This window comes from Amphiprion ocellaris, chromosome 18 (assembly GCF_022539595.1).
Source record: "Amphiprion ocellaris isolate individual 3 ecotype Okinawa chromosome 18, ASM2253959v1, whole genome shotgun sequence".
NCBI lineage: Eukaryota > Metazoa > Chordata > Actinopteri > Pomacentridae > Amphiprion > Amphiprion ocellaris.
Genome location: NC_072783.1, coordinates 9,821,044 through 9,836,814, shown reverse-complemented (window position 1 = coordinate 9,836,814; position 15,771 = coordinate 9,821,044). Strand labels below are relative to the sequence as shown.

Below are 15,771 nucleotides of genomic sequence, written 5' to 3'. Positions count from 1 at the left end.
TCAGGACTCTGCTCTGGTTAAGGTCAGATATTGTCTTTTCTGATGTGACTAAGCAGACTAGTTGTCTCCATATCAACTACAATATAAACCCAAAGAGAATCCTCAGAACTGATGCTGGCATTGCTTGCATGTACTGCTGCTCTGTCGGTGTCACTTCTCCTGATATCAGTAAACGTTACTCTCAATCTAAGTCATCTGTGACTCCAGTGCATCTCTCTGGGTCTGTCTCCTCATCCTCTCTCTTCCACAATAGTCACCAAAAACAGAACATTGTAAACCTGATGAACACGGATGTCACAGTAGAGGTGCTGGTATCTGTAACGGTATTGATATAGAGCCCCATAATAATGAATAAATGAGAAGTCACGTTAATAAACATGAGTCAGGATGTGTACTGAAATTCACGCTTCAAAAATCAAACATTTAACACCTTTCTTGATTAAAATTGAGACTTTAAAGGTATTTTCTGGCCTTAAATTGAACATAAATAGACAGCTAAAAGGCTCCGTCGCCGCCTTGTGTGACGGTATTAGAGTCTCCAGTTGTTCCTACTAAATTGTCCAGTCAGTATAACACATAAATGTCTCCTCATCCGTTCAGGTCGGAGCTGATCCAGTTGGTGACGGTGACCCAGAAACGAGCCGAGACGTCGTACAGAGAGCTGATCGAGCAGCAGATCGACACGTATCAACGAAGGTGAACAAGCTGAACTGCAACACGTCTTGAACTTCCTGTTCGCTCTCACATGAAAATATTAACCGACTGTTTTTATCTGCAGCTGGCTGAAGGTCACTGAACATCTGACGGACAGGAACATGCCGGTGTTCCAACCTGGAACTAAGGTCAGGACAGGTTATGTGGTGCAGACGTGTTGAATTCAACACGCTTCTCTACAGAAACCAAACAAAACATTTTATCAGAGGAATCTACTGACTTTAACTCTACTTTTCATTTATTACTAACATCTTATAGAGTGTTGGTGTCCTGTACTGTATTATATTTAACTTTAATCCTAATATTTCTTCCACATTAACATAAAAGAAGGAGGAATAATATTAAACATGATCTAGTCCAGGACACCTACACCACCCACCATGACTTTTAGAAAACTGCTGCTGCTCAAACAGAATCATTGATTTTCTCTCTTTAATATAATTTTAAGAGTCCTGAGATGACTTATCCCAAAACTCACTAAACATGAAGTATTTCTGAAATTGTGAAAGCAGAATTTATGGCAGAAGTTTCTATTAGTTGTATTGGATTTCACAGGTGAGACGATGGGACACTTGATGCATTTATGGCTAATTTAAGATAAAACTTTCTTCAGTCCTTGTGCCAGATGTTGCTCAGAAAGAACAAAATGACATCAGAAATTCAGCCTAAAAGGTAGAAAAGCAAAAGATAAAAGTACAGTACGATACTGGAATAAATAAATAGCTAAAATATGACAAGAAGAGAACATTAAATGTAACACTGGTAATTATTCTGAGGTCATTTGAGATGTGAAAATAGGAAATATTGCAAATGATGTTGATATTATTGTTTAGATCTAAGATGTCGAGATGTCCTGGATTTATATAATTATTGTTTTGACTCTGGCTGCTGTTTCTATGACTGATGTGTTTGTTTATTTAGGAGCTTCAACATAAAGCTTATCCACTTAAATCACTGCAGCTACATTACTGCTGCATGCCGTCACTGTTAGAACCTTGAGCTGGAACCAGCTAGAACCAGCTGTAGATAAAGAGGGAACAAGAAGGACCTTGAAGAAGCCTCTTGGATGAGAGGTGAAATGTCTTCAAGATCCTACAACAGAAGTGCAGTTGTTTTTTACTGAAGCTCCTACGATTATCATGACCTGGATGACTTAGAATCTTCACAGATAACAAGAAGGATCGCCAGCTGTAGTTAAAAATGAACAAGAAGGATCACCAGCTGTAATTTAGATGAACAAGAATGATCACCAGCTGTAGTTATAAACGAACAAGAAAGACCACAAACTGTAGTTAAAGACGAACAAGAATGATCACCAGCTGTAGTTAAAAATGAACAAGAAGGATCACCAGCTGTAGTTAAATATGAACAAGAAGGATCACCAGCTGTAATTAAGATGAACAAGAAGGATCACCAGCTGTAGTTAAAGACAAACAAGAAGGATCACCAGCTGTAATTAAGATGAACAAAAAGGATCACCAGCTGTAGTTAAAGACAAACAAGAAGGATCACCAGCTGTAGTTAAATACGAACAAGAAGGATCACCAGCTGTAATTAAGATGAACAAGAAGGATCACCAACTGTAGTCAAAGACGAACAAGAAGGATCACCAACTGTAGTTAAAGATGAACAAGAAGGATCACCAGCTGTAATTAAGATGAACAAGAAGGATCACCAACTGTAGTCAAAGACGAACAAGAAGGATCACCAACTGTAGTTAAAGATGAACAAGAAGGATCACCAGCTGTAATTAAGATGAACAAGAAGGATCACCAGCTGCAGCTGAAGACAAACAAGAAGGATCACCAGCTGCAGTTGAAGACGAACAAGAAGGATCACCACCTGTAGTTAAAGATGAACAAGTGATTCACTGGAGACGCAGTAACAACATTGAGGACTGCCACATTCTTCTGTATGGACAGGAGACGTTTAGCTTTTTAGTAGCGTAGCACCTGTTTGATTCCTCTAAAACAATAAATCATTCACCAGATTAAGATTGCCCTTCGAAGAAGTGGAGGCTCAAATAGTAGCATCTGGAAAAATCCACAGCTGCACGGACTGAACCACAACAACATCTGGATACTGTTAGACTTCTGTCTTTTAAAATGAATAATAATAATTTTTTAAAAAACTGTCACATCATCTCTTTCTGTATCAGCAGAAAGTTTCCCCAAACTGAAGGTCCCTTCTCATCGTGTCCAGTAGGGGGCGCTGCTCTGTAGCCTGATGTACATGTTATTTATTACCACTAAAGTCCAATACAGATGCTCTGCCATTAGTTTAACTTCAATAAAGCATCTATTTTTACAGTTTTTCTTTTCAAAATGGGGTTATTTCTCCTTCAAGTTAATTATTAAGTGACTGGACTTCATGATGTTTAAGTTTTTCTTGAATGTAAACAGTGTAAAACATGTAGCTTAAACACAATCTGTTTGTTTTCACTGTAGATGAAGACTAATTAAATGTGTTCACCAACCTTTTCTCCTCCATAGATAGTAGTATAGTTTCATTTTAAGACTGAAGAATCTTTTTGTTTTGTTTCTCTGCAGCTGAAAGATAAAGAACGACAAGTGATTAAAGACAAATTCAAGGTGAGTCCAGATTAAATATTAAAACAGCTGAAGCCTGAATGTGAAGAGTTCTGACCTGCTGTTTGTCTCCTTCAGGGTTTTAACGACGGTCTAGAGGAGCTCTGTAAGATCCAGAAAGGTTGGGCGATTCCAGACAAGGAGCAGCGAGATTTCATCCGACAGGCTCAGAAGAAGATCGTTTCTGACGCCTACAGAGCTTTTCTGCACAGGTGAGATGCCTGAAGGTTCACATGTAGACAAACAACAGACGTCTGATACATTAAAGGGTAAAAAACTGCAGTATTTGTAGTATTTTAGTCGACAGAATTCAGGAAGTATCTCTTAGATGTTGTTCAGATTTTACTTATTTGTTATTTGGGAGCCAAAGCTGAGTTATGTGAAAGCATTTTGGCTGAATTTGGAGAATTTCATGTTTTCAGATGTGTGAATTTTTGTACTTTTGCCTTCCAAAAATCTGAGAAGGCATTTTAACTCTTCAACATCTCCAGAAATAAAAGCGTGAAATTTGGTGAGCACACAAACAGAACAGTTTCCACAAGATTTAAATGAGTAAATGTCTTCAGCAGAGGACAAATTTGTAATTATGAGCCTTTGAAAATGTAAAAAAGTGTCAAATTTTCAAACAAAAGTTCATGTAAGTGTATATATATAGATGTATCCTTGTTTCCTACTGAAAATATCGTCTTTGGTCAACATTTCAGCAACTTTTGAGGCTCGAACATCATCATTTCATATTTGGAGGGTTTTGCAAGACAAGGATTCAGTTTTGACGCTGAACTTTTAAAACAGCGAACCCCAATTGGCGGCCCGCAGTATACAAATGTCTGGCCCGTACCAACCCAACCGCACTAACACACCTGTCCTAATGTGGAAAATAAATGCGCTGCGCTTTTTCATTTTGATCTCATCCCACACCGTACCCCTGATCTCCGACCTCACGCCGTCGAACGCGCGTGAACGTAAGATCTCCTGCACGCTCTTTTCAGTCCTGCAGTGAATCCGTCTACCTTGAACGCTAATAGTGGCGGTACCAGGCACATCTGTCCAAACTCAAGAGCATGGCTAACACGAAGAAGCGTAAAGTGGACTTTGAAAACCGTCAGTTTAAATCTGAGTAGACTGATCGTTTTTGTTTTATTTTACCAGATCATGCTAAAGCTAAGCCGACATGCTTGATTTGCACGCAAACTGTGGCTGTCTGCAAAACAGATAATCTGAAGCGGCACTTCAACACTATGCATGCTGCCAGTTTCAATGCCAACTATCCTCCAGAATCCGATCAGCGCAAGCAAAAGATAGCAAATATGATAACATCATACAAGCGCTCCGTATCGACGATCTCTAAATCAACATCGGCACAAGAGAGCGCCACAGCTGCATCATTGCAGGTATCCTGGAACCTGGCTAAAGCTAAGAAGCCATTTGCTGATGGTGAGTTAATGAAATCCTGTGCAGTTGCTATGGTTAGCGAAGTTTTACGTCATGATGAAAAACAAAAGAAGACTGTTGTAGAACTACTAAAGCAGGTGCCATTGTCAGCTAATACGGCTACACAAAGAGTGGAAGTTTTAGCCGCGGACTGTTTTTCCCACCTACTCACCGATTCGAAGAAAGCTGAAGCTATTTCACTAGCCATAGACTCGTCCTGTGACCGCACTGATATGGAACAGCTTTCTGTTTTTGCAAGATTTTTTGATGGAAAGACGTTTCGGGAAGAGTTGCTGTGTCTTCTTCCTCTGACTGGGCGCACAACCGGGGAAATCATCTTTACTGAACTGACTCAATTCTTTGTGAAGAATGGCTTGGATGTTGGCAAAATCGTCTCCATTGTCACCGACGGGGCTCCGTCGATGGTGGGACAACACAAGGGCTTGGTAGGCAGGCTTTCCGCCGTTAAACCGGCACTCCTGGCATTTCACTGTATCATTCACAAATCAGTGCTGTGCGCTAAACTGTGTGGGAAGATGAAAGAGACGATGGATACTGTTACAAGACTTGTTAATTTCGTTTGTGAAAGTTCCAGTTTGCAACATGGCCTTTTCAGAGCGATGCTGGATGAAATGTCAGCGGAACACAAGGATCTCTTGCTGCATAGCGATGTCCACTGGCTGAGCAAAGGCCGTGTGTTGGAGAGGGTGTGCGACCTGCGTGATGAACTGGCGTCCTTCTTATCTACCCTGCAAAGCCAAAAAGCCCAGGAATTTAAAATGTTTTTAATTGACAATGACATGATGGGATATGTTTTTTTCCTGTGTGACATCATGTCTCATCTAAATTGCCTTAGTCTGCAACTACAAGGCAAGAACCACACGTTGCGGACATGTACGAGGCAGTTGAAGCTTTTCGGTCAAAGGTAAAACTTCTGGAGAAAGACATTCAGGGGAGAAAGTTGCACTTTCCACGTCTGAGGGAGCACTGCGAGAAGAACAACATGGGTGAGGATCAAGTGATGTAGGATTTTGTGAGTAGCCTGGCAAAAAACTTTTATGAGCGTTTTGAATGCACCCCGAAACTCTCAAGTGACATCCTCCTCTTCCTGAGACAACCATTCTCTGTCTCAGCTGATGGTCAGTGGACTGCAGAGGCCAAAAAGTTGTGGCCTTCCATTGATGAGGCAGCTCTTCAGATGGAGGTCTTGGAGATGGGAACATCTGATGTGCTCAAAGCACAACACAGGGATGTTGGGGTGAATGACTTTTGGATCAATATGGTTCCCCAAGCTCGATTCAAAAACACCCGAGCTATTGCAATGCTCCTACTCACAATGTTCCCCTCCACATACATATGTGAGTCATCATACTCCTCAATGAACTCAATCAAAAACCAGGACAGAAACAGACTGTCCAATGCTCATCTTGACCAGTGCCTCAGGATTGTCACAACAGAGTACAAGCCTGATATCAGAAGCATTGCCTCCTCCCAGTGCTGTCACTTCTCTCACTGATTGGTGAGTGAGCATTTATTTTTGTCCATAATGCAACAATAACACTTATGATTACATTTTTTGTTGCATCTTTTCATGCTTTAAATATTTTAATGGAATTTTTGCCCCCCCAAAAAGCTAATATTATTTGGTATTTATATGCTGATATGATCTGATATGTACATTTATACAAATGTAACTAATGTGTTATTGTTGCATTTAGCCACATTTTGAAAGTACCAGAAACATCTTAAAATCTGTTTGTGTGTAAATGATGAAATAGTTGCCTTTGTTGTTCTGTTTGCTGGTTCTGGTGTCATCTAATCTAACTTGGTACTTCATGAGATGAATATATTGTAGTAATGTGATGTGTGTGGAAAGCTGTTTGGATGTTTTGCAGATGTACACTGTTAAACAATATAATTACAGTACAATACCATTCAATGATATGTCAGACCTTGAAAATCTGTTGAAAATCTGACAGTAACCTCTGCCTCAGGATGCTCTGCTGTCATGTTAGTGCCGTTGTTTAAGCTTTGTATGAGCATGGACCGTATAGATGTAAATGCATTTGGTTTGAGATCTTTAAAATTAATATATTTCAGTGTGTTGGTGGGAATGTGAGTGTTATAAATGGGCATTTAGGTAAATAAATGGTTGGTTTTGGACTTAATTTGTTTACAGTACAATTTCTTTTTTTGTGCGAGCCTCTAGGTTTGAGAGTTAGATGTCTAATTTATTACTACTGCTGCTACTACTACTACAAATAATAGCAATAACGTCAACTTGCACAAAAAACAAAGTGTATGTTTTGGCCCTTGGCTTGGCACATTTGAAATTATTTGGCCCCTGGGGAAAACTAATTGGGGAACCCTGCTTTAAAATGTCCAACTTAAGACTTTTTTTTAGGGTGAAGCTCTGAAAACATGAAATTCACTCAATTTGATCTGCCAGAAATCACTTGAAACAAATATTTCTAGAGACACTGAACCCTTAAGATGATAGGACGTGTGTTCAAGGTGAAAATACAAAAAGTCCAGGTCTGAAGACATAAAATTCTCAAAATTCAGCCAAAACAATTTAGTTATGGATCCCGAACAACAAATAAGTTACACTTCTACCTGAAATTACACAAGATAAAGGATTTTTTTCTTAAACTGCACATCCAGCTGCAGGTATTTTAATAAATAAAACTACTTTCAAATCATAAATTCATGAAGACTGAAGACTTAAAAAGTGACCTGACGTGTCATTAATGCTAGACATTGTGTTTTCCTTTCCTAGATGTGCCAACATTTCCTTCACCAAGAACCCTGAGAAATACCACAAGTACCGGCCGGAGGAGGTGGAGGAGATGATCGAGAAGCTGTTCGACACGTCTGCCTGAGCTGCACCTTCATCAAACCAAACAGAAGCTTCTCCATCCAGCGTCACTCCTCGACATGTCTGACGGATGTTTTGTACAAAGATCTTGATGTATTTATGTAATTTAGCTGCTGCAGCTTTGAATAAAAGGGAATCTGAGTGAACGACGCTGCTGGTTTGTTTCTTTTATGACGTTAGCTGACGAGACATCAGGTGTTTCTGTCACTTTCCATCCGATCAGTTGAATCTTTTCATGAAACAGCCGATAGATAAAGGTGGAAAAAAATGCCACATTTACTATGGTGGTGTTTTTTGCGCCAAAATTCATGATTTTTTTTTCAAAGAAAACCTTACCATAGTGTTTTTCACGGCCTCCTTTACATTATTTCATCATATGGCACGTTTTTACAACATGTTGAAAAATTGCATGTTTGTTCCGACATAGTATACTATGGCGTTTTTTTGCGCCAAAATTCATGATGATTTTTTTTCCAAAGAAAAACTTTCTGGAGTGTTTTTCGCAGCCTGCTTTACATTATTTCATCATATGGCACGTTTTTACATGTTGAAAAATGACATTTTAGGACAGTATACTATGGCGTTTTTTATGCGCAAAAATTCATGATGATTTTTTTTCAAAGAAAACCTTTCTGGAGTGTTTTTCACGGCCTCCTTTACATTATTTCATCATATGGCATGTTTTCACATGTTGAAAAACACTATGGTAAGGTTTTCTTTGAAAAAAAATCATCATGAATTTTGGCGCAAAAAAAACGCCTTACTATACTATGTCGAAAAAAAATGCCATTTTTCAAACATGTTGTAAAAACGTGCCATATGATGAAATAATGTAAAGGAGGGCGTGAAAAACACTCCAGAAAGGTTTTCTTTGAAAAAAAATCATCATGAATTTTGGCGCAAAAAAAACGCCTTACTATACTATGTCGAAAAAAAATGCCATTTTTCAAACATGTTGTAAAAACGTGCCATATTATGAAATAAAGTAAAGGAGGGCGTGAAAAATACTCCAGAAAGGTTTTCTTTGACAAAAAAATCATGAATTTTGGCGCAAAAAAAACGCCTTACTATACTATGTCGAAAAAAAATGCCATTTTTCAAACATGTTGTAAAAACTTGCCATATGATGAAATAATGTAAAGGAGGCCATGAAAAACACTCCAGAAAGGTTTTCTTTGAAAAAAAAATCATCATGAATTTTGGCGCAAAAAAAATGCCTTACTATACTATGTCGAAAAAAAATGCCATTTTTCAAACATGTTGTAAAAACGTGCCATATGATGAAATAATGTAAAGGAGGGCGTGAAAAACACTCCAGAAAGGTTTTCTTTGAAAAAAAAAATCATCATGAATTTTGGCGCAAAAAAAATGCCTTACTATACTATGTCGAAAAAAAATGCCATTTTTCAAACATGTTGTAAAAACGTGCCATATGATGAAATAAAGTAAAGGAGGGCGTGAAAAATACTCCAGAAAGGTTTTCTTTGACAAAAAAATCATCATGAATTTTGGCGCAAAAAAAACGCCTTACTATACTATGTCGAAAAAAAATGAGATTTTTCAAACATGTTGTAAAAACGTGCCATATGATGAAATAATGTAAAGGAGGCCATGAAAAACACTCCAGAAAGGTTTTCTTTGAAAAAAAATCATGAATTTTGGCGCAAAAAAAACGCCTTACTATACTATGTCGAAAAACAATGCGATTTTTCAAACATGTTGTCAAAACGTGCCATATGATGAAATAATGTAAAGGAGGGTGTGAAAAACACTCCAGAAAGGTTTTCTTTGAAAAAAAAATCATCATGAATTTTGGCGCAAAAAAAACGCCTTACTATACTATGTCGAAAAAAAATGCCATTTTTTAAACATGTTGTAAAAACGTGCCATATGATGAAATAATGTAAAGGAGGGCGTGAAAAACACTCCAGAAAGGTTTTCTTTGAAAAAAAAATCATCATGAATTTTGGCGCAAAAAAAATGCCTTACTATACTATGTCGAAAAAAAATGCCATTTTTCAAACATGTTGTAAAAACGTGCCATATGATGAAATAATGTAAAGGAGGGCGTGAAAAACACTCCAGAAAGGTTTTCTTTGAAAAAAAAATCATCATGAATTTTGGCGCAAAAAAAATGCCTTACTATACTATGTCGAAAAAAAATGCCATTTTTCAAACATGTTGTAAAAACTTGCCATATGATGAAATAATGTAAAGGAGGCCATGAAAAACACTCCAGAAAGGTTTTCTTTGAAAAAAAAATCATCATGAATTTTGGCGCAAAAAAAAACGCCTTACTATACTATGTCGAAAAAAAATGCCATTTTTCAAACATGTTGTAAAAACGTGCCATATGATGAAATAATGTAAAGGAGGCCATGAAAAACACTCCAGAAAGGTTTTCTTTGAAAAAAAAATCATGAATTTTGGCGCAAAAAAAAACGCCTTACTATACTATGTCGAAAAACAATGCGATTTTTCAAACATGTTGTCAAAACGTGCCATATGATGAAATAATGTAAAGGAGGGTGTGAAAAACACTCCAGAAAGGTTTTCTTTGAAAAAAAAATCATCATGAATTTTGGCGCAAAAAAAACGCCTTACTATACTATGTCGAAAAAAAATGCCATTTTTTAAACATGTTGTAAAAACGTGCCATATGATGAAATAATGTAAAGGAGGGCGTGAAAAACACTCCAGAAAGGTTTTCTTTGAAAAAAAAATCATCATGAATTTTGGCGCAAAAAAAATGCCTTACTATACTATGTCGAAAAAAAATGCCATTTTTCAAACATGTTGTAAAAACGTGCCATATGATGAAATAAAGTAAAGGAGGGCGTGAAAAATACTCCAGAAAGGTTTTCTTTGACAAAAAAATCATCATGAATTTTGGCGCAAAAAAAACGCCTTACTATACTATGTCGAAAAAAAATGCCATTTTTTAAACATGTTGTAAAAACGTGCCATATGATGAAATAATGTAAAGGAGGGCGTGAAAAACACTCCAGAAAGGTTTTCTTTGAAAAAAAAATCATCATGAATTTTGGCGCAAAAAAAATGCCTTACTATACTATGTCGAAAAAAAATGCCATTTTTCAAACATGTTGTAAAAACATGCCATATGATGAAATAAAGTAAAGGAGGGCGTGAAAAATACTCCAGAAAGGTTTTCTTTGACAAAAAAATCATCATGAATTTTGGCGCAAAAAAAACGCCTTACTATACTATGTCGAAAAAAAATGCCATTTTTCAAACATGTTGTAAAAACTTGCCATATGATGAAATAATGTAAAGGAGGCCATGAAAAACACTCCAGAAAGGTTTTCTTTGAAAAAAAAATCATCATGAATTTTGGCGCAAAAAAAATGCCTTACTATACTATGTCGAAAAAAAATGCCATTTTTCAAACATGTTGTAAAAACGTGCCATATGATGAAATAAAGTAAAGGAGGGTGTGAAAAATACTCCAGAAAGGTTTTCTTTGACAAAAAAATCATCATGAATTTTGGCGCAAAAAAAACGCCTTACTATACTATGTCGAAAAAAAATGCCATTTTTCAAACATGTTGTAAAAACGTGCCATATGATGAAATAATGTAAAGGAGGCCATGAAAAACACTCCAGAAAGGTTTTCTTTGAAAAAAAAATCATGAATTTTGGCGCAAAAAAAACGCCTTACTATACTATGTCGAAAAACAATGCGATTTTTCAAACATGTTGTAAAAACGTGCCATATGATGAAATAATGTAAAGGAGGGTGTGAAAAACACTCCAGAAAGGTTTTCTTTGAAAAAAAAATCATGAATTTTGGCGCAAAAAAAACGCCTTACTATACTATGTCGAAAAACAATGCGATTTTTCAAACATGTTGTCAAAACGTGCCATATGATGAAATAATGTAAAGGAGGGTGTGAAAAACACTCCAGAAAGGTTTTCTTTGAAAAAAAAATCATCATGAATTTTGGCGCAAAAAAAAACGCCTTACTATACTATGTCGAAAAAAAATGCCATTTTTTAAACATGTTGTAAAAACGTGCCATATGATGAAATAATGTAAAGGAGGGCGTGAAAAACACTCCAGAAAGGTTTTCTTTGAAAAAAAAATCATCATGAATTTTGGCGCAAAAAAAATGCCTTACTATACTATGTCGAAAAAAAATGCCATTTTTCAAACATGTTGTAAAAACGTGCCATATGATGAAATAATGTAAAGGAGGGCGTGAAAAACACTCCAGAAAGGTTTTCTTTGAAAAAAAAATCATCATGAATTTTGGCGCAAAAAAAATGCCTTACTATACTATGTCGAAAAAAAATGCCATTTTTCAAACATGTTGTAAAAACTTGCCATATGATGAAATAATGTAAAGGAGGCCATGAAAAACACTCCAGAAAGGTTTTCTTTGAAAAAAAAATCATCATGAATTTTGGCGCAAAAAAAAACGCCTTACTATACTATGTCGAAAAAAAATGCCATTTTTCAAACATGTTGTAAAAACGTGCCATATGATGAAATAATGTAAAGGAGGCCATGAAAAACACTCCAGAAAGGTTTTCTTTGAAAAAAAAATCATGAATTTTGGCGCAAAAAAAAACGCCTTACTATACTATGTCGAAAAAAAATGCGATTTTTCAAACATGTTGTCAAAACGTGCCATATGATGAAATAATGTAAAGGAGGGTGTGAAAAACACTCCAGAAAGGTTTTCTTTGAAAAAAAAATCATCATGAATTTTGGCGCAAAAAAAACGCCTTACTATACTATGTCGAAAAAAAATGCCATTTTTTAAACATGTTGTAAAAACGTGCCATATGATGAAATAATGTAAAGGAGGGCGTGAAAAACACTCCAGAAAGGTTTTCTTTGAAAAAAAAAATCATCATGAATTTTGGCGCAAAAAAAATGCCTTACTATACTATGTCGAAAAAAAATGCCATTTTTCAAACATGTTGTAAAAACGTGCCATATGATGAAATAAAGTAAAGGAGGGCGTGAAAAATACTCCAGAAAGGTTTTCTTTGACAAAAAAATCATCATGAATTTTGGCGCAAAAAAAACGCCTTACTATACTATGTCGAAAAAAAATGCCATTTTTTAAACATGTTGTAAAAACGTGCCATATGATGAAATAATGTAAAGGAGGGCGTGAAAAACACTCCAGAAAGGTTTTCTTTGAAAAAAAAATCATCATGAATTTTGGCGCAAAAAAAACGCCTTACTATACTATGTCGAAAAAAAATGCCATTTTTCAAACATGTTGTAAAAACATGCCATATGATGAAATAAAGTAAAGGAGGGCGTGAAAAATACTCCAGAAAGGTTTTCTTTGACAAAAAAATCATCATGAATTTTGGCGCAAAAAAAACGCCTTACTATACTATGTCGAAAAAAAATGCCATTTTTCAAACATGTTGTAAAAACTTGCCATATGATGAAATAATGTAAAGGAGGCCATGAAAAACACTCCAGAAAGGTTTTCTTTGAAAAAAAAATCATCATGAATTTTGGCGCAAAAAAAATGCCTTACTATACTATGTCGAAAAAAAATGCCATTTTTCAAACATGTTGTAAAAACGTGCCATATGATGAAATAAAGTAAAGGAGGGCGTAAAAAACACTCCAGAAAGGTTTTCTTTGAAAAAAAAATCATCATGAATTTTGGCGCAAAAAAACACCTTACTATACTATGTCGAAAAAAAATGCCATTTTTCAAACATGTTGTAAAAACGTGCCATATGATGAAATAAAGTAAAGGAGGGCGTGAAAAACACTCCAGAAAGGTTTTCTTTGAAAAGAAAATCATCATGAATTTTGGCGCAAAAAAAAACGCCTTACTATACTATGTCGAAAAAAAATGAGATTTTTCAAACATGTTGTAAAAATGTGCCATATGATGAAATAATGTAAAGGAGGCCATGAAAAACACTCCAGAAAGGTTTTCTTTGAAAAAAAAAATCATGAATTTTGGCGCAAAAAAAACGCCTTACTATACTATGTCGAAAAACAATGCGATTTTTCAAACATGTTGTAAAAACGTGCCATATGATGAAATAATGTAAAGGAGGGTGTGAAAAACACTCCAGAAAGGTTTTCTTTGAAAAAAAAATCATCATGAATTTTGGCGCAAAAAAAACGCCTTACTATACTATGTCGAAAAAAAATGCCATTTTTCAAACATGTTGTAAAAACGTGCCATATTATGAAATAATGTAAAGGAGGGTGTGAAAAACACTCCAGAAAGGTTTTTTTGAAAAAAAAATCATCATGAATTTTGGCGCAAAAAAAATGCCTTACTATACTATGTCGAAAAAAAATGCCATTTTTCAAACATGTTGTAAAAACGTGCCATATGATGAAATAATGTAAAGGAGGGCGTGAAAAACACTCCAGAAAGGTTTTCTTTGAAAAGAAAATCATCATGAATTTTGGCGCAAAAAAAAACGCCTTACTATACTATGTCGAAAAAAAATGCCATTTTTCAAACATGTTGTAAAAACGTGCCATATGATGAAATAAAGTAAAGGAGGGCGTCAAAAACACTCCAGAAAGGTTTTCTTTGAAAAAAAAATCATCATGAATTTTGGCGCAAAAAAAATGCCTTACTATACTATGTCGAAAAAAAATGCCATTTTTCAAACATGTTGTAAAAACGTGCCATATGATGAAATAATGTAAAGGAGGGCGTGAAAAACACTCCAGAAAGGTTTTCTTTGAAAAAAAAATCATCATGAATTTTGGCGCAAAAAAAAATGCCTTACTATACTATGTCGAAAAAAAATGCCATTTTTCAAACATGTTGTAAAAACTTGCCATATGATGAAATAATGTAAAGGAGGCCATGAAAAACACTCCAGAAAGGTTTTCTTTGAAAAAAAAATCATCATGAATTTTGGCGCAAAAAAAACGCCTTACTATACTATGTCGAAAAAAAATGCCATTTTTCAAACATGTTGTAAAAACGTGCCATATGATGAAATAATGTAAAGGAGGCCATGAAAAACACTCCAGAAAGGTTTTCTTTGAAAAAAAAATCATGAATTTTGGCGCAAAAAAAACGCCTTACTATACTATGTCGAAAAACAATGCGATTTTTCAAACATGTTGTCAAAACGTGCCATATGATGAAATAATGTAAAGGAGGGTGTGAAAAACACTCCAGAAAGGTTTTCTTTGAAAAAAAAATCATCATGAATTTTGGCGCAAAAAAAACGCCTTACTATACTATGTCGAAAAAAAATGCCATTTTTTAAACATGTTGTAAAAACGTGCCATATGATGAAATAATGTAAAGGAGGGCGTGAAAAACACTCCAGAAAGGTTTTCTTTGAAAAAAAAATCATCATGAATTTTGGCGCAAAAAAAATGCCTTACTATACTATGTCGAAAAAAAATGCCATTTTTCAAACATGTTGTAAAAACGTGCCATATGATGAAATAAAGTAAAGGAGGGCGTGAAAAACACTCCAGAAAGGTTTTCTTTGACAAAAAAAATCATCATGAATTTTGGCGCAAAAAAAACGCCTTACTATACTATGTCGAAAAAAAATGCCATTTTTCAAACATGTTGTAAAAACGTGCCATATGATGAAATAATGTAAAGGAGGGCGTGAAAAACACTCCAGAAAGGTTTTCTTTGAAAAAAAAATCATCATGAATTTTGGCGCAAAAAAAAACGCCTTACTATACTATGTCGAAAAAAAATGCCATTTTTCAAACATGTTGTAAAAACATGCCATATGATGAAATAAAGTAAAGGAGGGCGTGAAAAATACTCCAGAAAGGTTTTCTTTGACAAAAAAATCATCATGAATTTTGGCGCAAAAAAAACGCCTTACTATACTATGTCGAAAAAAAATGCCATTTTTCAAACATGTTGTAAAAACTTGCCATATGATGAAATAATGTAAAGGAGGCCATGAAAAACACTCCAGAAAGGTTTTCTTTGAAAAAAAAATCATCATGAATTTTGGCGCAAAAAAAATGCCTTACTATACTATGTCGAAAAAAAATGCCATTTTTCAAACATGTTGTAAAAACGTGCCATATGATGAAATAATGTAAAGGAGGGCGTAAAAAACACTCCAGAAAGGTTTTCTTTGAAAAAAAAATCATCATGAATTTTGGCGCAAAAAAACGCCTTACTATACTATGTCGAAAAAAAA

At 35.5% G+C, this 15,771-nt stretch overlaps 1 protein-coding gene across 15 annotated transcripts in view; it reads left to right on the top strand.

Annotated features, from left to right (window-relative positions):
- exoc7 (exocyst complex component 7) overlaps positions 1–15,771 on the top strand; it is a 58,202-nt gene that overhangs the window by 21,759 nt on the left and 20,672 nt on the right. For 8 of the 15 annotated variants that reach the window (XM_055004218.1, XM_055004217.1, XM_055004212.1 and 5 more), the window contains 4 exons: positions 601–696; positions 779–842; positions 3,264–3,305; positions 3,381–3,514. In XM_055004218.1, the coding sequence (XP_054860193.1) occupies positions 601–696; positions 779–842; positions 3,264–3,305; positions 3,381–3,514 (336 nt within the window). Of the gene's footprint in view, positions 1–600; positions 697–778; positions 843–3,263; positions 3,306–3,380; positions 3,515–7,512; positions 7,762–15,771 lie in introns of those variants that run through there. The other 7 variants (XM_035941164.2, XM_035941162.2, XM_023294679.3 and 4 more) reach the window with 1 other exon arrangement.